Raw genomic sequence first — 19,837 nt, 5'->3', positions numbered from 1 at the left:
AGAGTTAAATGCCACGTGGCGGCATATAAGATGATAATAACCCCAATTATTGTTCAAAATACATCATAGCCCCTAAAGTTTCTAGATTTTATGTTTATAACCCTACACTATTGTTCTGCCCCAAAAACGACACTATAGTTACATAGTGACTACTGAAGTATAATTTCTCTATCTGCTTTGGTTGGTATTTGAGATCGTCCAAAGCACAGTTACACAAACCAAATCTGTCTGCGAAAAAACCTACAGAGATTCAATTACTTGCCCTTGGATCGCCTGCGCCGTCCTCCAAGGAGTTTAAGCATGTTATCAGTAACATCAGGTGGAGAATCTGCATCCTCATTGTGTTGGCCAGTACTATTATCAGAGGTATGAGTCAACCAAGCTAAGGCCTCAACAGCAGCATCTTTCTCAGCGAGCGTTTTATTCCTCTGAGGCTTCCCAACGAACTGCATTCCTTTAAACTCCACAAGTGCTCTGAATTCGTTTGTCTTGAGATGTTTTGTCTTGTACTTTGGAGGTGAGTGTCCAGCTCTCATCAAAAGTGTCTGAAGGAGACTCTTCGGGTTTGTCCCGTCTTTGGAGTGTTTGTTCTCTCCTATTTGCGGTTGGCTTGGCCTCTTTGTGTCACGGCCAAAGACAAATCTGCCTTCGCATTGGTCTCCAGCCACAAGTTCTTGAACTGCAAGCATGAGGTACTTGCCTTCTTTGTGGATGTCCATGCTTGGATCTTCAAGCTGCAAATCGTAAAGATACTAAAGGTGTTAAAGTGCTGCACTACGAACACTTTTTCCTTTTAAAATTGAAAAAAACTCGCCTTTTTTTGAAGAAGCTTATCGAGTTCTTCCTTCAGCTTTACATAGGACTCAGCCAAATTTGGATCCATGAAGAAATCAATGTACCCGTCAAGCATTTTTAGATGTCCCACCTGGAAACAACACAACATTCAATCCATTCGATTCCGGAGTATTCCATAATCTGACTAGTGTAAGGGTTAAAAAGAGGAAAATGAGAGAAATCACCTGTACTCCCGTGCTCAATGAACCACCAAAAAGGATCAAACTGGAATCAGGGACACCAGTGGAGTCCCGTATGAGTACCGCATTGACCTTTACTTTCTCTCCAAAGACTAGCCAAGGGTATGGAATTGTTGGGAACCGCGAATTAACAGAATTCTGAAACATAGAAACCGTAAAAACCATTTAAATAAAAAAGATGGCCATATCGAGAGACTCAAGTAATGATGTTGGGAAATACGAATGAAGAGGCTCACCGCGTATAGTGATACTTGGCCATCATCCATTGTCTTGAATGACATGGAAGTCTCTCTGTGCTGTGCAAAGAAAAAGGACAACAAGGTTATTTCACCGAAATCTCTGACACGAGAAAGGAGACTTAGCCAGAGACATGGGTCTTAGACTTACCACAACAGATGCTATTCCAGGGAATAGGCCAGAGCAAATGACAGCACGAACCAGAGACTGGTTGTGACTTAGCTTGTTGTTGAGAGCTAAATCATCATGAACTAAGCCAGCTTCTTTCAAAATATAGTTGAACTGCTTCCTCAGAGAATGTATCGCCTGAAGCGTCTGAGCTGACAGGAAATTCCTCCAACAAAACTCATAAGCCGATCCTTCTCTTTCAGCATCTTTCCACCCTTCAAAGGCACGAACGAGTGCCATATGGTCACTGTAGTCTTTGGCTGAGAATCTCAACTTGGCTGATAAAGCTAACTAAAATAAAACAAGGAAATCATCTCTCAGTTTGAGAGATTAAACCACAACATACTTCATAAAAAGTTATATATCCATCTATCTATTGGCTTAAAACCGCCTATAAAAACCCACTCTTCAATAAAATTCAAAAGACCAAAAAGTAAGTTTTAAAAACATTTATTTGCCAATTAATCAACCAATCACCGTACATCATGATAAAAATAAATGTTCGTCCATGAGTCCTTATACTTACGTCTTTTTTGTCTTGAGGTAGAAGGAAAGGATCTCTGACACTTAGCCCTGATACAATTGTCAGGATCGGATCAAAGCAGCGGAAGATGGCACCCATTATCAGCATTTTCCCCAACTTGGGATCAACAGGAAGAATCGATAAGAGTTTTCCTAGTTGGAACAGGCCAAAAATACAACAAGCAGGAAAGTCAGTCATGATACATGTAGTATAAGAAAGAGTTGGACCATTTTTTGTACAGGACTTAGAACACAAACCAAGATCCGTTAGATTTTCCTTCTCATCCAGTGCTCCGATCATTTTCAGGAATCCAATAGCATTTTGAACCTGTCATGATATTTACAGTTATGTTGACTAATTTTGAGACAATAAGAATCATATCTTCCACATACAAAAAAATCTGATAATCAATCAAAGATGTTACTAGTAACATGGAAATTGGCGAAATCTCTATGAACACATTTATCTGTCACTTACAGCCAAAGACTCTGGAGCCTGAAGTGCAGCTGACAAGAATTCTGCAATGCTTTCAACCTGAAGACTTTTAATTTGCAGGCAGAGAGAGTTTAAAGGAGTTCTCAGAAGTTCAGGAAGTTGATACTCTGCAAAAGCATCATAGACGCATTTGGGGTACAGGTGATAGCATTCTCCCGGAAACAGACGCCCAGCTCTTCCCCTTCTCTGAAGGCCAAATAGAGGGGAAATGTTGGACATACCAAATGAGAAAGCTTTATAGCTATCAAAAGATGTACCAGATAGCAAAATGGATGTTCTGAAATTGCAACAATGATAATCATGCAATCAAATCATATAGAGGAGTCAATGTTCTGAAATCAAAAATAAGAACGATGCAAAACACAAGAAAGATCTATTTACAACAATAGGTTTTAGTATAATGTATTCACCTGTCTCGCAGAAGCTTGAGATATCCAAGAAGGTAGCAGACAAGGTGTATTGTTCAAAGCATCATAGGTGGTCTCTTTTGCTTTTCCACAGTCAACCACAAACACTACATCGTTTATTGTAATACTAGCTTCTGCCATGTTTGTAGCAAGAACAATTTTGCGAATATTAGGAGGTGCTCTCTCAAAAATGAGTCTCTGCGTAAACATCAACGAAATATGTTAAATAAGTTACAATTAGTACTTCTCCAGAGTCGTGACTCAAATTGAAAGGAAACAAAGTAACACGTGAGGATATAAATCAACCTGCTCAGCAGTTGCCATTGAACCGTGGCACATTAATAGCAAAACCCTGTTCGGATCTCCCAAGAGAGGATGGGCTTTAATTTGGTCGCTCAGGGATCTGATATCATCCCATCCTGTCAAAAATACTAATACAGCACCTGGACGTTCTTTTCGGCATATGTGACAGAGAACAGCCTCAATGAGATTAAATCCTATGCAGTCAGGCATCCAAGACGAAAGAGAATCACGTGTCCTAGAGTTATAGCTTTCAAAATTTGACTTGCTGAGAGCTTCCTGCAATTTTAAAGAAACAATGGTGAACAATGTTATTGGAATATTTGGTCTGCTCAGCAAACCTAGTTGACCAACAGAAACACAGTTAGTTAAACTTGCAAATTAGAGTTAATTCTAAGGAATTTCCAGTTGATGTAAAAAATTAGCCAAGTACCTCAACAAGAGTAGTGATCTGGTTTTTTCTTTTGCGAGGCATTAACTGTTTTTGCGTTTTCCACGTCTTTTCTTGGCCATAATCATCAACTTGATTAAAAGAGGTCAGCTTATATCCCGTTATTTCCAGTACATCCTCCAAAAAATGTGCTTTCACTGGATGTGTGAAGCCCTGAAAATATATATACATTCAAGGCTTCCCATAGAAACAACTCGAAACACGGAAATCATGCTGAATATCTAGAGTGTCAAGACTATTGAGGAAGAACATTGTCTTACAGGAATGTGAATGGTAGGTGCCCCTCCATAGTAATTAGAAAAGAGTTCAGCATTCAAAGTGGCACTCATGAGAACCAATCTCAGATCTGGACGCCGTGGAAGAAGCTCCTTTAACACTATAATTAAGAAATCTGCAACCAAGAAGTGAGGGGCATATTATTATGAGACTCTATTTGCAGAAACCTAAACATACATTAGATATATAGATATGTACCTTCATTCATGCCCCTTTCATGAATCTCATCAACAAAAACATGTGTAACTCCATTCAAATTGCGATCACTAAGCAGCCGTCTGAGAAGGATACCACTTGTACAAAATAGAAGGTGGGTATTCTTTCCTCTCATTCCTTCTAGACGAACTTTAAACCCAACCTATCGGAAATTCTCTGTTAGGTATGAAGTCATGAATAAACAAGCATCTTTTAACAAAGTATTAGTGTTAATTGGAGTAATCAGACAGCTTTTGAATCGATGCTCAATTGAAGGACAAGGATTTTGGCTAACCGTTTCACCAAGAGGTTCTCCTCTTTCAGCTGACACTCTTTCTGAAACTGCCATGGCAGATATTCTCCTAGGTTGAGTACAAATGATGTTGCAGAATGCTCCCCGACCAGACTCTATCTCTGATTCCAAAATGTATTGTGGAAGCTGAGTTGTCTTACCACATCCAGTCTCCCCAGATACAACTATCACCTGAGAATTTGAGAGTTGAGATCAAAAAATTAATTTCCATGCATTGCTGCATTGCGAAGATATCCCGCTCTAAAATTCACCTGGTTCCGAGCAATAGCTTGAAGAAGTCTTTCTTTGTCCTTGAATGAAGGCAAAGTTTTCCTGAATTCCAGCATCGTCCGTCCCTCAGGGGATTCCTATTATTCAACCAAATAACTACTGCTATAGCAGAAAGTTTTTGATAAAAAGACAAGAGGCGTGGGGTAAAGATGATTGAGTAATACCTGCCAGGTTCTCTGCATATTGCGCATCCGCATACTCCTCCTCTGAAGTACCTTCTCCATAACAGAACCATCGAGAAACGAATCAGAATTTTCATCGGGAAGTTCTTCAGTCTGTTTAGGAGGTTGAGAATCAGCTACGCATTCATTAGCCTTTCCTGAGCTTAGCTGCTGACTATCAAGATGTTCCTGGAGGAGTCCCTCTACCCTTCTTTGCAAACTCAACGGAAGCACCACCTGCACGATGAGATGCATTACAATTTCAGCATAAAACTACAAATAAAAACTGTGCATTATGATTTTGGTAAACCAAGGGAGACACTGTTACCTCCCGTTGTGGTCGCTTATCATCCAAATCTGGTCGGTAGTTAGGAAGAGGAACCTTGCTTGCAACAACCACTTTTCCATAAATTTCACTGTTAAATTGGAACCAAGAATTGGGTTAGCACATAGCGCACACAAACACATAGGGTTATTTGATTCCAATAAAAGTCAGTTTTCTATACCTGTAAAGTCCCATTCTCTTAGCAAGATTTGAGATCTGCTCATAATCTCTTCGATCCCTTTTGTCTCTGGAAACAATTTCTTGTTCACTATCATTGGCCAACAAAATTCCTAACTTCCACTTCCACTCATCAACATTGGCCACAGAAGATGAAGCCTATAAAACCAATTCACGCCTAGGATCAAATCATTTCCCAAGTATAAAGGATCAAACAGAAAATGTTCAAAGACTCTCATTTACATAGTCATTCCACCAAACAATCTAATCGACAAACACCTAAAAATTCCATTTTGAGAAACTTTTTACTCTGGAGATCAACACAAATGTTGATTGATTGATTCCATTTATCTAAACAATTTAGCATCATGAACAAAACACGAACCTTATGTTCCTCGAATTCACACTCGTACTCATCATCCGAGAACTGTTCCGCAGTGTGCCCGATGAAACGACGACGTATCGGGTAGTACAATCCCGTAACACCATCACCATTACGACTCGAAATCAGAAACGCCGGAGAACTAGTAGAGACCGGACCAACGATATAAGACCTGCATAAAGTCGGATTTCCCAATAGAGAGCGACTATGAATCCTGGTCGTCTGCCCCAAGAAGAGGCTTATTCTTTTTGTGAAACGCATTCTAGAAAACGAAATGAGCGAAGAGGCATGGTTCTCAACCTCGCCGCCTTCACCGTTCACTTCTCGTTCTCCGGTAAAGGAAGTTACTTTCTGCTTCTCTCAGTTCCCAATTCAACTGGGTTCTCTCCTATACACAGATTTTTGGTCAGACAAGATCGATTGAACTAAAAGCTTTCAGGTCTCTCTGTCTTCAAATCTAAAAGGGTTTAGGGTTTATGGATATTTTTTCATTTGTTTCATATGTTTATTGAGTTTTTTTTTTTTAAATCCTGTCTCAATAAAACTATGATATATAGGTCTTAAATATGACATCATCAAACTTTATTAGACTGTAGAAATATATCACAAAGTATATAATATACACATTCTTCAATTTGCACAACATTTTTCTTTCTTAGAGATATATCATTCTGGTTTGGTAGAAGATGATGATGAAGAAGGAGACGAAGAGGAAGAAGAAGAAGAAGAAGAGCAGAAGGTATAAGAAACATAAGCTCCGAGAGCAAAGATAACAAGAGCAGCCACTCCTACATTCATCATCAACTTCTTCTCTTCACTTGTTATCTCTTTCCTTCTTATTTTCTCCATTATCCCTTTCCCCATTTTCTTTTCCTTTTCCACCAAGTTTCCTAGTTTTTCTTCCGCTGACTTCACCACCTCGCCTACTCCTCCAAACCCGGACTTGAGACCAGACCCCGACTCAGGTTTGGGAGTAGCCACGTGCCCGGATTTTGTATAGACCACTTCTGGCTTTAGTATCTTCTCTTTTTCTCCAGATTCATCAACAGACTTTCTCTCCTGGATCTTCTTTAGTTTAGCTTCTTCCGCAAGCTTCATATCCTCGAGCTTCCTCTCCTCAAGTCTCCTTTCCTCGAGCTTTCTCTCCTCAAGTTTCTCTTTTGCTTCAATTTCTTCTTGAAGCTTCTTTGCCGCGGCCTCCTCCTTTGCTTTAGCTTCTTCTTGAAGCTTCCTCATTTCAGCCTCTTCCTTTGCTTTAGCTTCTTCTTGCAGCTTCCTAATTAGCGCCTCTTTCTCTTCCAGAAGCTGCTTCTTCATCTGCTTAGCTTCTTCTTCTTCCTTCTCTTTCCTTCTAGATTCTTCTAACAATCTCTTCTCCTCTAGCTTCGCCGCCTTCTCCAGAGCAGCAGCTTCAGTTCTAGAAGTTTCTGGAAGATAAGCCACCTTCGTGATCGTCTCCTTAGGCATGGTGATGGTGAGGACATTGTTCTTAAAGCTCCCATGGATCTTATCCACTAAACAATTCTGTGGAACAGTGAACACCTCGTTGAAACGGCTCCATTTCCGATTAGCCAAGGGACGTTCTCCAGTGACTCTTATCATCTTCGAGCTGTGCACATACGTCACTTTCATTTGCTCCTTTGCAAAACCTTTAAAAACCAAATCATAACATTATAATTAAACCACCATAAGTAGTCCAAAGTTACTATTTTGTATACCAACCTGTTAGGTCAATGTTGAGAATGGTGGCTTCAGGTTGATCTTTCCATTCGGATTTGGGGACAAAGTCCTCGTATTGAACCCCGAAGCCTGTTCCTTTTTGTTGCTGTCTCGCTGCCATTATTAATTACTTATCTTTCCTCTTTCTTATGAACTGGTTAAATTTGAGCTTTGATGATACTATTAGGTGTTTATTGCTCTGCATATAAATAAGATTTGAATTTCTGCAATACTTAGCCATTTTCTCTACTGTTATGCAATGGATATTCCTAGTTTTGCGGCTATGTCTTGTGATCATCAAAATCTCTTCTTTTGTCTCAGGTCATCATTCATATGTTACTTCTCTTACAAAGAAAGCATAATGTTCTCTTGCTTTCTTCACAAGTTTATTATGTCTTGTAAGTTATGTTCCCCAAATGACGTCAGTTTTAATCAGTTGAGAAGATGTATCATTTTTTCTGAGAAGTTATGTGACTTAATTTCAAGAATGGTGATTTCAAGAAGAGAATTTGTCTATTAGAATTTTCAAGAACCTAAATAGAAGAACGTTCTGGTGTGAATATCCAATAATGTTTCAGGTTGCAATAACTCTGAACATAACACGACACAGATTCAGGGTCTCTTTTGCTAGGCTAACAAGAACTCACTTGATCAGATCAGATAATCGAAAGAATCTATCTACTCCAAGCTTTTGTAACTTTTCATCTTCTCAAAGTCGGCTTAAGCTACACACACAAAAAAAGTTACCAGAAGAAATGTCAGATTCTCACCAATTTCTGTAAAGAAATCAAAACGGAAGTTGAAACTGGTGATGATACCTTGGGAAGATAAACAGACACAATGTAGCAGAAACAAGGACTGTGTATAAGCAGGGCTTTGTGTTAGTAGCAGAAGCTGAGGTTGACCTGTTAGCAACCAAAACTTAGGGGTTAAGAATCTTAATCTTGTGTCAGAGAATACTGCAACAGATGAAACAGGAAGCTGTGTGAAGTATTTTACCTAGCAACAATGCTCGCAACAGACTCAGTTTCAAGACCAGACCCGTAAGCAAATAGCGGGTCATAATGTGTATCTCCATAGCTCATAGGCAACTGCTCTGTGTTTCTGAACCATGTAACAGGAAGTTTTCCACTGAAGCCATGGTCCCCAAAGAGAGCATCAGTGATACCTTGGCCTTCTGTTCCTGGTAGCCATGCTGCAACCAATGCATCGATCGAGGCAACGTAAGGTTCCATCACAAGTGGTCTACCTGAAATGACCACAACCACACACTTGACAGCCTGACAAGTGGAGCTAATAATCGCTGGACCGGGGTCAAGCATAGTTAGCTTGTCGCTGTCTCCAGCTGTTTCTGCATATGGAGGTTCACCAACAGCAATGATTGCATAAGCAAAGTTGTTCGATTTGATGAATTCAGCATCCGGGTTCTCGCGGAAGACAACTTCAGTGCTTTGATCAACAGCTGATTTTACAGCGCTAAGAAGTGTAGTCCCTGAATCAGAAGAAAGGGTACAGTCTATTAACAGTCACAAGATATTTGTTACAACTTACAAAGCATAAACAGTCACAGACAAGATGATAGAACTTGTATAATCTGCAATAAGAGTTGCAGAACGTACCTCTCGTGTTCTTATTACCGCTAAATCCTTGCCAAGTTATGGTCCAACCACCACACTGATAACCTAAATTATCAGCGTGAGTGCCAGCGACTAGGATCTTTGAAGTCTTCCTGGGAAGTGGGAGCATAGGATTGGTTTTGTTCCCGTTCTTCAGTAGCACAAGGGATTTTCTAACAGCCTCCCTTGCCAAGTCTCTATGTGCCTAATATAAATTGAGAACATTCCATCAAGACTTTGTAGTACTTGCAACAGATTCTAGCTCAGGGTTATTAGGCAACTGACCTGGCTTCCTAGTTCACTGGAAAAGCTGTAATCAGCCAAAGGGTTCTCAAAAAGACCCATGGTGAACTTGACAAGCAGGATTCTTCTGACAGCATCATCAATCCGAGTGACAGGAATTGAATTATTCTTCACCAAGGTTGTAAGATCATTGACAAACTCGGTAAAGTTGAAGGGGACCATGACCTGCATATTATTTCATTAGCTAACACAAACATGAGTAACAATTTCCTATTTCAGTCCAGGAATGTCTGTGAAGTATGAAACACTAACCATATCAATTCCAGCTTGAATTGCAGCTCGGACGGAAGCTGTGTAGTGCGTATGCGGTGGTGTGGAAATCTTATCGACACCTTGCCAATCCGAGATAACAAAACCCTGCACACATCATAGAGATGATAAGTTGGAATTAACATTCAAAATCAACTCCTTCATCTAAGAACTCACACATGCTATATATATGTTCTATTCAAGAATCTACAAAATACATGGAGAAAGAGAAATATTCATTCAGAAAGACTACTGCCAGAACACAGAGAATGTGCGTTGAAGTTGTGATAAGTAAGCAGACCTTAAACTTAAGGGTACCCTTAAGATACCCTGTGATCAGCTCAGTATTTGCATGCATCTTCTCACCATTCCAGCTCGAATATGAAACCATCACTGTGGAAACACCTTTGTAAACTGCATCAGCATAAGCGGGCATGTGAACGCTAAGAAGACCGTGTAAATCAGTCACAGTGTTGTTCTCGTTTACTCCGCGGGTTGTCCCACCATCTCCCACGTAATGCTTGGCACAGGCTGCAACTTTATCCCTATCAAAATAACACGCATGAAAGACCGAACATACTTTTGTAAGGCTATCATAACCGAACCAAATTAACAAAAGCCTTACCTGCCACCAACGAATGGAACTCCGTGCTTATAGTTGGAAGGAGGCTCTCCTTGTAAACCAAGTATGACATCCGTCATGTCTTCCACGACTTTGTGATCCTCGCTGTAGCTCTCATAACATCTACCCCATCTGGGATCTCTACAAACCTACAAAAAGCGAGTGGGTAACAACTTTAACAAATGTCCAAAGTACCAATGATATGAAGAGTGCCAGGTATATAAAAGTTAGGCAGACGGTGAGAAAATTTACTGCAATGCAAGGAGCAAATGTGTATGGGATTCCAGTGGCTCTGACTTCGACTGCAGTTGCTGCTCCAATCCTCTTAACAAGATCAGGATCCCTGTGAAACTCAAATCTATCATCAGAAGAAATATAGACAGCATTCACAGAAACAGAGATGGGAAACATGCAAGATCGAATAAACGTTTTAGCTAATACTTGCCTAGTGGCTCCAAGACCAACATTGTGAGGGAAAATAGTAGCGTTATAGACATTGTTATGCCCGTGAACGGCATCAATGCCATATATCATAGGAATTCCCAAACGACTAACTAGAGCCCCCTTTTGGTACTCATTTATCATATCAACCCAATTCTGAGCACTTGCCTCAGGAAGTGGAGCGCTCCCACCACCACTCAATACACTGCCTGTACAGAACAAACAGACAACTTCAATTTTCAAGTTTCACAAATACAGATACTCAATACCAAGTCAAGTTACGCAGCTTATCTAGTTCTTTATTAACAAGATGATGAGAAACTGAAGTTCAATGAAAGCAAAAACTGAATGATATCCTCATTTCACCTAACAACACCAGTAGCACCGACCAGTTTTCTAAGGAAACCATACAAGATGCCCAAAATAAGGTTTAAATGAACCAATTAAACTAGCCAAGCAAGTAAGTAATCAGATTTCTGGAAATCTCCAAGAAAGATTGTTCTTTTACATACCGATGAAGTAATCTCTCATAATGTTGACAGTGGCAACACTTCTATCAATCTGCACCATCTGGCCAATCTTCTCTTCCAAAGTCATTCTACCAAACAAATCCGCAACTCGATCTGACACCGTCTGTTTCGGGTCCTTGTACAACAGATACTCTCCATCCCCATAACAACAAACCCACATACACATCCATAGAAGAACCCCAACGATTCTTACTGAATCTCTGCTCATCTTCGTAACAGGGGAAACTCTGGCAAAACAACAAAGACGGAAGAAACTCAAGATAAGAAAGACTTGTCACTTGTCAGCTTAAAAAAGAAACCCCCAAAATTGTGAAACCTTGGTGCTTATCAGCAGCCAACCAAGAAAACAAAAAAGCAACTTCGTTATTCATCAGTGACAAGAAAGAAGAAAAAAAGCAAAAATAAAAGCAAGCTTTTTAAGATTTACTGTTCGAATTTCAACAAAAGATTGAATAAGCACACGAATCCGTAAGAAGTACTTTCTCATTTTCTTATTTTCCAAACGAATCATTATAAAGCTACTAGCCTCATACAAGAAACCAAGAACCAAGCTAGCCAAGAAAACAAGAAATAAGAAGAAGCATACATTGGGGGTAAGGAAAAAGGCAAGATTCAACAGTAGAGAATGGAGGAAGAAAGAAGAACTTACATGTGAGAGTTAGGCAGAGCAAGACCAGAAAATATCTGATTCTTCTTCGCTGAGAATTTTTATATGAGAAAATAAAGAGTAGTTAATAAACGCTTTTAAGCAGATTTGAGAAAGAGAGAGAGAGTGTTAAAAGACGTTGATGCGGTTTTGTGTTGTTTTTATTGGGACGTGGGGTTGGCTCACGTTTTTCCACAAAACATCTGTACCAGTCTACACTGCATAATGATGCATAACGACGAACAAAGCGGCGTCGTTTTAGTTTTTTAAAAAAGTTTCTTTCTTTTTTGACTTCTTACTTTTTTTTATTACTGAAAAGTATCGTACTTGCTTTAACGTACCTTGGACACGTGTCAGTAGGCGGGAGAATCGGATTCCTCGACTCTTATCTCACGCTAAACCGGCGATTCTCCGCCTCCCGCCGCCGCTTCGTCTATCTCTATGGCCTCCGTTGCGAACACTGAACTGCTCAATACGCTTCTACTGTATCTTCCTCATAAGCCTTCGCGAGGTTTCTGAGTCGCTGCTCTGTGTATCCACCGCCGTAAAAAGCTCTCCTTTTTCCTCTCCGATTCTTCTTCTGTCGACTTTGTCTCCATCCTCGGATCATGATGACGGGAATAGGAGCCGTTTGATTGAGGTTAGGGATTTAAGTGCTTGTGATTGTTGAATTGTGGAAGAAAGGAGAGATTTTTCATGTTAATGAAACACTAGTACATATAGACGTTGTGAAGTTTGTTAGCCGTGATTCTATTGGATATTATTTCTGTACTAAGAGAGCATTAGCTAAAATTTCTGACAAGCTTAACTAATTCCAATTGTGTGAATCATTTGCATCATTGCTGATATTTCCTAACTAATATTATGAAAGGTTGAGGCTCGTAAGTTTTTTGCTTATGAACACATTTTTTCAAGGTAAGTTTCTCAATCTTCATGTTGTTGAAACATATGATTCCTAGAGTATCTCTACTCGTACCCCTCTCATAAATCATTGTGTTTAAAGCCGAGCATCTGCATGATATGTAAGGATCTCTTGCGGTTCTCTTCTTGAGTCTCCAAACTCCAGTTGAGATCCCTGGTGTTAGCAATATGGATTTTCTCGAGAATATAGTATTTGATGCTAGGAACAGAAAACCTGGTCAGCCAAAGATTGAGCCAATGTAGGTGTCTTCGCGCATTAGTCAGTTAGATGGTTTTGGACTGTTACTTAGTTGATGGTGCACACTCATATATCTGATATAGAATTGTGTTCATGCAGTTGGAGGATTTAGAGGTGGCGAAAAGAAGCATAAAGAGATTCTTCCATTTCCAAGCGCAACACATGATAAGAAAGGTGAGGGTTTTCTTACCTTATTTTCCGGTCAATGGAAGACACACACTTGAATACCGTCATTTCCCTTTCCCACACTTGTTCTCTATTAGTGTCATAAACAGAATGCCGAATAGGTTACTTTTCATTTTATAGTCATGACTAGGAAATTTTGTTCCTCATAGCAAGATATGGAAACAGTTGTCAATTTAATTTCGTCATAGTGAAAAGGATCAATCAAGGAACAAGTACGGAAAAGATTGAGAATCTCTGTAATAAGGATCATCTGTTTTTGGAGGTCCTTGGATGTTTACTTGATCAGGACGTGGCAGAGGCAATGAACAGACTTTTGTCACCAAAAAACGCTGTTGTGATGATTGATAATCTACTATCAGAACATACTGCACTACATCAAACCAAGTCTCATACACATCATAGTGAGCGTCTTTGCCACAAATCATATCTTCTTAAATACTGATTCAAACCACCATCTCTTGATAACAATAGTGAGCTTCGTTTTTGTTTTAGGCAAGCATTCTTTCCATATCAAATCAATAACAGAGTGTCCAGAGATTCATACCGTTCTATTGCAGTAGGGACATCTCATTGGCTTATCTACTGGAAAAAGGAAGGGTGCTTGAGTGTTCCGTTAGGACCAGCAAAAACAATGGAAAGTGGTGATCATGATGTTTAGAACACCAAACTCGCCGTCTCTACAATATTAGTTCTGGTCTAGGTTTTGATCTTCAATAATAGCTGTGGTCGGAAGGAGTAATTAGGGTAAAACATAAGGGCGAAGACAAGAATGTGTAGAGCATGTGATTTGTTCAAGCTTTAACATGTGGATGTCTTATTTTTAATGACTGCTCTTTAATATGTGGGTTTTGTTTGCGCATTTTTCACTTGCGGGTTATATTTTTCAAAAGTAGTAAATGATGGGACCATTATAAAAAGGATGTTATTAGGACTCCAGAAAGGAAATTGATTTTATGGAAAATCACCTTTTTACCTCAAAGTTTTAATATATTACTAATTAAGTACCCTTACATAAGAAGCTGCGTTGCCAAGATTGAAGAGGGTGGTGGACTTTGTAATCAAAGATTAATTAAAAAGAGAGTTAAGACAAATCTCAGCGGAAAACTCGGCGGTGATAGATAATCAAAACAAAAGAAACGCGTTTTTCAAACTGGTTCAATCTTCTTCTTCGTCTTTCTTCATCGTCTTCTTCTCTATACAGACCTTGACTCTCTCATTAAATTAACAAATGTCCCTACGGTTTATGCAAGTGTAGTGCTATTAAACTATCCCTTTTATTTTCCCACCCAACTCAATTTATTTTCTCATTCTTTCTCTTTACTCTTCTTCAGATCTCTCTGTTTCTTTCTTTGTTGTTGTTATCTGGGGATGCTTTCTACTCTCTGTTTGGTTTCCTTCATTGTGACTTTCTATTTTCTGGGTTTGTTTCAAGTCATGATTTTTCCGATACCCTTTTGATTTTTCTTGCTATTTCTCACCTCTGTATAAGCAAGCTCTCTGCTGTTTCTCCTCATCCAAGTTGGGTTTATCAGTTCAGCTGTGTAGAAATTCAATCGTCTGAGAAGTCCGAGGTTTGATGTCTGATGGTTTTAAGATCGAAAGGATTTGACTTTTATCAGATTAGTAATGAGATTAGATTGTTTTTGAGGTTATTGTAATCAGATCTTGATGCTATTTCTGGTGAAAGAGATTTAAGACAAGTTAGGGAATGGGTAATACTTGTGTTGGACCAAGCAGAAATGGCTTCTTGCAATCTGTTTCAGCTGCAATGTGGCGGCCAAGAGATGGAGATGATTCGGCTTCCATGAGTAATGGAGATATTGCAAGTGAAGCTGTTTCGGGAGAGCTTCGATCTCGATTATCTGATGAAGTCCAGAATAAACCTCCTGAACAGGTCACAATGCCGAAGCCAGGGACTGACGTCGAGACCAAGGACAGAGAGATTCGAACTGAAAGCAAGCCTGAAACGCTAGAGGAGATAAGCCTTGAGTCCAAACCAGAGACTAAGCAGGAGACCAAGTCAGAGACCAAGCCGGAGTCAAAACCTGATCCTCCAGCTAAACCTAAGAAGCCTAAACACATGAAGAGAGTGTCAAGTGCAGGGCTTAGGACTGAGTCAGTGTTGCAGAGGAAGACTGAAAACTTCAAGGAATTCTATTCCTTGGGAAGGAAACTCGGACAAGGGCAATTTGGGACGACTTTTTTATGTGTCGAGAAGACTACGGGGAAGGAGTTTGCCTGCAAGTCGATTGCTAAGAGGAAGCTATTGACTGATGAGGACGTTGAGGATGTGAGAAGAGAAATTCAGATAATGCATCACTTGGCTGGTCACCCTAATGTCATCTCCATCAAAGGAGCTTATGAGGATGTTGTGGCAGTGCACCTTGTAATGGAGTGTTGTGCAGGCGGCGAGCTTTTTGACAGGATCATTCAACGCGGTCACTACACAGAGAGGAAAGCGGCTGAGCTCACTAGAACCATTGTTGGGGTTGTAGAGGCTTGCCATTCTCTTGGTGTTATGCATCGAGACCTCAAGCCCGAGAATTTTCTGTTTGTCAGTAAACACGAAGATTCCCTCTTGAAGACGATTGATTTTGGACTCTCCATGTTCTTTAAACCAGGTTTGATTTCATTGTTACTCATCTTAAAAGATCCACTTCCAGATTTGGTCTTTAACGTGAATAGTGTGATCCTTGTCGAACAATTATTTCTGAACTCGATTCCCTTCCTCTTTGCAGACGATGTTTTTACAGATGTTGTTGGTAGCCCATATTATGTTGCCCCAGAAGTTCTTCGAAAGCGTTATGGCCCTGAAGCTGATGTCTGGAGTGCTGGAGTGATTGTGTACATTTTATTAAGCGGAGTTCCTCCATTCTGGGCTGGTAAGAATTGTATATATACAGATAAGAGATTTGTCACTTTTCCTAACTAGGCTCTGAACAACATCTCTAATCTTTTTGTTTCTTTGAACATTCAGAAACCGAACAAGGTATTTTCGAACAGGTCCTCCACGGTGATCTTGACTTTTCGTCCGATCCATGGCCAAGTATATCTGAAAGTGCAAAGGATTTAGTGAGGAAAATGCTTGTCAGGGATCCCAAGAAAAGGTTAACTGCCCACCAAGTATTATGTAAGTTATTTTGATCTGAAACCTTCTCTTCCAGTTAAAGCGCTGTGATTCTCTTTCTGTTAATTCCATTGAGCATAGATTTCACTACATGAATAAAGTGTGTTGTCATGTAGAGTGATCTACCATCGTTCTATCTCTTATGGAGTTGTGCTTCTTCTCAGGTCATCCATGGGTTCAAGTCGACGGTGTGGCTCCAGACAAGCCTTTGGATTCTGCTGTTCTGAGCCGTATGAAGCAGTTTTCTGCAATGAACAAGTTCAAGAAAATGGCTCTTAGAGTAAGCAGCTTTCCGATGCTAAACAAAATTTAAAACCATATAAAAGAAGTTCCTGTCATAAACATAAGATAGCTACATTTAACCCATCTTCCTCTTGTTATGTGGAAAGAAAGAGACGACGGAGATTAAGTTTCTCTCTTTATGCCTTTTTGCAGGTCATTGCTGAGAGCTTATCTGAAGAAGAAATCGCCGGCTTGAAAGAAATGTTTAATATGATAGATGCGGACAAGAGTGGTCAGATAACTTTCGAAGAACTGAAAGCAGGACTAAAACGAGTAGGGGCGAATCTCAAAGAGTCTGAAATTCTCGACTTGATGCAAGCTGTAAGTTTTAACCGGCATACCAGTTCCCTAACTAAGATTCTGAACTGATCTTGTTATCATTCAAACTTACTCTGTTGGTTGTGGTTATATACTTCTGTTTTTGCTAGATATGCAAGTAATCTGGTTTCTCTCTCATGTGTATATAATTCAGGCTGATGTGGACAACAGCGGAACAATAGATTACAAAGAGTTCATAGCTGCAACATTACATCTAAACAAAATAGAGAGAGAGGACCATTTGTTTGCAGCCTTTACATACTTTGACAAAGATGGGAGCGGCTATATCACCCCAGACGAGCTTCAACAAGCTTGTGAGGAGTTTGGTGTTGAGGATGTCCGCATAGAAGAACTGATGCGCGATGTTGATCAAGACAATGTAAGTTCCTTTACACCTTTTATCATCTCATCCTAATTATAAAATGACTTGAATACTTCTCAACAATGATCAAATTTCAATGGATTATATACATTTTACTCATAGGAATCTCACTTATATGATCCTCTTAAATCCTTGCATTATTAAAACTACACTTCACTTACCGAGTTTTCATGTCTGTTTTCTTGGGAAAACTGAGACGATTGAGTATGATTCTTGTTAAACCTAGGGGGATAGTAGAAACTCTCTTTCCTGAGAAACAGTGAAGTAAACCGAGTTTTCATGTCGGTTTTGGATTGATATATTGGTTGAATGTTGATAATGTTGAACATTTGAATTGTTGTATTGTAGGACGGGCGAATAGACTACAACGAGTTTGTGGCGATGATGCAGAAAGGAAGCATCACAGGAGGACCTGTGAAAATGGGTCTAGAGAAAAGCTTTAGCATTGCTCTTAAACTCTAGTTTCTCAGTCTATTTAAAAGTACAAAACTAAAGCCAAGAAGACAAAAGAGTTTTCTGATAATATATACCATTTTGATTATGTTGAAGACATATGCACACAGCCAAGATTCTCTCTTGCCCTCTTTTGGATTCTCTCAATCTTTTGGATGAGGTTTTGTCTTAGACTTGTTTTGGAAACTTTGTTGTATTGTGTTACTTCTTGAGCATATATAGTCTTCTAACATTACAAACCACGATTTCTTGTCTGTAAGTAAATTCAAAGAGTCAAAAAACTTGAACACGATTTGGAAATTTTGCGATAACGATCATCAAATTTTTGTGAGGGCTTTTTCTTGTAAAGCAAAAAGTTTGAGTATTTATGTGAAAATCGTTTAAAAGTTGAGGTACTTCTATGTAATTTCCCAGTTTTCTTTTTTTGAGAAATAAAATAACTTAACCGAATTTCAATTAATTTGTTGTCCGAATTATATAATTCAAGTCCTTACCGAATCTAAGCTGAAATCAAATTAAATTATAAGCAGATAATTAAATTGGTCACCGAAAATAATAGCCACCAAACCTCCTAATCCTAAACACGTAGTATTTTGAGATCTTTATTTTCCATTTACATAATTAATTTCTTTTTTATGATTGGAAAAAACGAATAAAATGATCTTTTAGCTAGTGTTTTTGGTCAACATAAATACCTAACTTACTCTTTAGAACAACAAAAAAAATGGAGGAAAAATATAAAAGTGGGTCTCACAATCAAGTTATTTCTCCAAAAATAAATAATTTAAAGCTTGCGTTTGTTGTTGACATTTAAAAATGTTTATTTTGGGGTACGACTTTTTAATTTATAAAATTATTAAATTGGTTTTATTTAAATAAACTGATTAAATTGTCTATTTCAAAACTGCGTCCCTATCCCTTTTAAATTTCCTAATTTCAGTCCACAAAACGTGATCATGATTACTGTATCATAAAGTTTTATTTGTGTAGGGGTCTAATTGTTAAATATGTTGGTCCTTGTTTAAAGTGTTAATTATATTTGAAAAATATAAGTAGTCTAGTTTACTTTTTCTAACTTTTATTGAAAAATGAATCATTGTACGTATTAAGTTAGTTTTTTTCGGGATTTTCAGTTCCTATGAAAAATGAACAACACATTACACATATATATAAACATGCAACTCAAAATATCGAACCCTAAAAACCTCATATTGTTTTAGAATGTACGTGTTTGTCACAACATCAAAAAAATACTCATCACATAAGATTTTTTTTTTTTTTACGCTGGATTAAAATGTGGTTTTATTTTCCATTACAAAAGAAGTAAAAAGCAAAAAGGATCATGGGAGCATGAGTTAGTGTAGGGACTGTATTAACTTTAAGGCAATGACATATGGTTAGGACTTAGCAGCTAAATCTTTATGAATTAGGACATACCTAACTTATCCTTCGTGTACATTAAAAATCTTATCTTTCACATGGATTGGACAAAATAATAGCTTAGCTATAAGCCTATAAGATTTAGTTAACACTACAAATTTTATTAATTTTCTGAGTAAGCAAAAAAAGAAAAGAACAGTTTCTTATGAGGGGTCGAAATAAATTTGTGAAAAACAATTGATGCATATTAAAAGTCATACTTGTGAAGTTTGTGATCAAGATTTAAAGAGCCTCTAGAGTCTATTATAGATATGAATCCTGCTACTGGCTGCAATTTAAAGAACTTTATGGAAACAAAATCATTAGAAAAATCTAGTCAGAACTTACAGATAAAATAGTTGACACAAGTTTTTTTAATCGTTATTAATTTTCCTTTACTAAGTCAAAAGTAATAATTTTGGTAGCTTTAATTAACACTGTAAGCAAATATGGCAGATAATATAAATTCCTAAACTTTAGCCATAAAAAATCCAACTTTACTCAATATAAATGGCCGTTTTTACTAGTTATAGCATTTATTGGGTTTATCTATAAATGCAATAAAAGATTGACTTATTCCTCACATTTCTCTATATTAAACCGGATAATCTTATAATTACCGGTGAACAAAATCTCTACAATAATATTTACAAGAAAAAAGAAAGAAAGTA

The 19,837-nt window shown here is 38.5% G+C and overlaps 4 protein-coding genes and 1 pseudogene across 12 annotated transcripts; 2 read left to right on the top strand and 3 right to left on the bottom strand.

The window, feature by feature from the left end:
• Position 1: 1 nt before the first annotated feature.
• ABO6 (DEA(D/H)-box RNA helicase family protein) lies at positions 2 to 6,174 on the bottom strand. The gene is made up of 19 exons (NM_147837.4): positions 5,718 to 6,174; positions 5,337 to 5,491; positions 5,159 to 5,246; positions 4,834 to 5,067; positions 4,651 to 4,746; positions 4,382 to 4,570; positions 4,090 to 4,249; positions 3,876 to 4,006; positions 3,598 to 3,768; positions 3,171 to 3,443; positions 2,868 to 3,062; positions 2,440 to 2,643; positions 2,220 to 2,289; positions 1,966 to 2,114; positions 1,422 to 1,730; positions 1,271 to 1,330; positions 1,020 to 1,172; positions 815 to 925; positions 2 to 734 (listed from the first exon to the last, which is right to left on the bottom strand). The coding sequence occupies exons 1-19, from the start codon at positions 5,973 to 5,975 to the stop codon at positions 255 to 257; spliced, it is 3,486 nt and encodes a 1,161-aa protein (NP_680142.2). The 5' UTR covers positions 5,976 to 6,174; the 3' UTR covers positions 2 to 254.
• Positions 6,175 to 6,256: 82 nt separating this feature from the next.
• On the bottom strand, positions 6,257 to 7,654 carry RTM2 (HSP20-like chaperones superfamily protein). Its single transcript, NM_120571.3, has 2 exons — positions 7,437 to 7,654; positions 6,257 to 7,363 (listed from the first exon to the last, which is right to left on the bottom strand). The coding sequence occupies exons 1-2, from the start codon at positions 7,552 to 7,554 to the stop codon at positions 6,381 to 6,383; spliced, it is 1,101 nt and encodes a 366-aa protein (NP_568144.1). The 5' UTR covers positions 7,555 to 7,654; the 3' UTR covers positions 6,257 to 6,380.
• Positions 7,655 to 7,891: 237 nt separating this feature from the next.
• AT5G04885 (Glycosyl hydrolase family protein) lies at positions 7,892 to 12,137 on the bottom strand. 3 transcript variants are annotated; one of them, NM_147836.5, is made up of 12 exons: positions 11,844 to 12,137; positions 11,177 to 11,421; positions 10,669 to 10,873; positions 10,476 to 10,566; positions 10,227 to 10,372; positions 9,903 to 10,146; positions 9,605 to 9,709; positions 9,335 to 9,517; positions 9,053 to 9,254; positions 8,433 to 8,925; positions 8,252 to 8,338; positions 7,892 to 8,158 (listed from the first exon to the last, which is right to left on the bottom strand). In NM_147836.5, the coding sequence occupies exons 2-12, from the start codon at positions 11,400 to 11,402 to the stop codon at positions 8,143 to 8,145; spliced, it is 1,998 nt and encodes a 665-aa protein (NP_680141.2). In that variant the 5' UTR covers positions 11,403 to 11,421; positions 11,844 to 12,137; the 3' UTR covers positions 7,892 to 8,142. The 3 variants fall into 3 exon arrangements, with proteins under 3 accessions (NP_680141.2, NP_001330123.1, NP_001330122.1); NM_001342795.1 differs by lacking the exon at positions 11,844 to 12,137 and adding an exon at positions 11,674 to 11,837; NM_001342796.1 differs by lacking the exon at positions 11,844 to 12,137 and having other exon boundaries at positions 11,177 to 11,833.
• Positions 12,138 to 12,456: 319 nt separating this feature from the next.
• On the top strand, positions 12,457 to 18,186 carry AT5G04880 (annotated as a pseudogene). 6 transcript variants are annotated; one of them is made up of 9 exons: positions 12,914 to 13,000; positions 13,099 to 13,586; positions 13,678 to 15,806; positions 15,924 to 16,067; positions 16,163 to 16,315; positions 16,477 to 16,592; positions 16,748 to 16,915; positions 17,067 to 17,291; positions 17,643 to 18,186. The 6 variants fall into 6 exon arrangements; another variant differs by lacking the exons at positions 12,914 to 13,000; positions 15,924 to 16,067; positions 16,163 to 16,315; ... (2 more) ...; positions 17,067 to 17,291; positions 17,643 to 18,186 and adding an exon at positions 12,457 to 12,480 and having other exon boundaries at positions 13,099 to 13,173; positions 13,374 to 13,586; positions 13,678 to 14,164; another variant differs by lacking the exons at positions 15,924 to 16,067; positions 16,163 to 16,315; positions 16,477 to 16,592; ... (1 more) ...; positions 17,067 to 17,291; positions 17,643 to 18,186 and adding an exon at positions 12,460 to 12,480 and having other exon boundaries at positions 12,712 to 13,000; positions 13,678 to 14,141.
• Positions 14,217 to 18,207, top strand: CPK1 (calcium dependent protein kinase 1). The gene is made up of 7 exons (NM_120569.3): positions 14,217 to 15,806; positions 15,924 to 16,067; positions 16,163 to 16,315; positions 16,477 to 16,592; positions 16,748 to 16,915; positions 17,067 to 17,291; positions 17,643 to 18,207. The coding sequence occupies exons 1-7, from the start codon at positions 14,894 to 14,896 to the stop codon at positions 17,754 to 17,756; spliced, it is 1,833 nt and encodes a 610-aa protein (NP_196107.1). The 5' UTR covers positions 14,217 to 14,893; the 3' UTR covers positions 17,757 to 18,207.
• Positions 18,208 to 19,837: the final 1,630 nt, after the last annotated feature.

The sequence above is a fragment of the Arabidopsis thaliana genome, chromosome 5 (assembly GCF_000001735.4).
Source record: "Arabidopsis thaliana chromosome 5, partial sequence".
NCBI classification, from domain to species: Eukaryota; Viridiplantae; Streptophyta; class Magnoliopsida; order Brassicales; family Brassicaceae; genus Arabidopsis; species Arabidopsis thaliana.
This window is presented reverse-complemented; position numbering and strand designations above follow the sequence as displayed.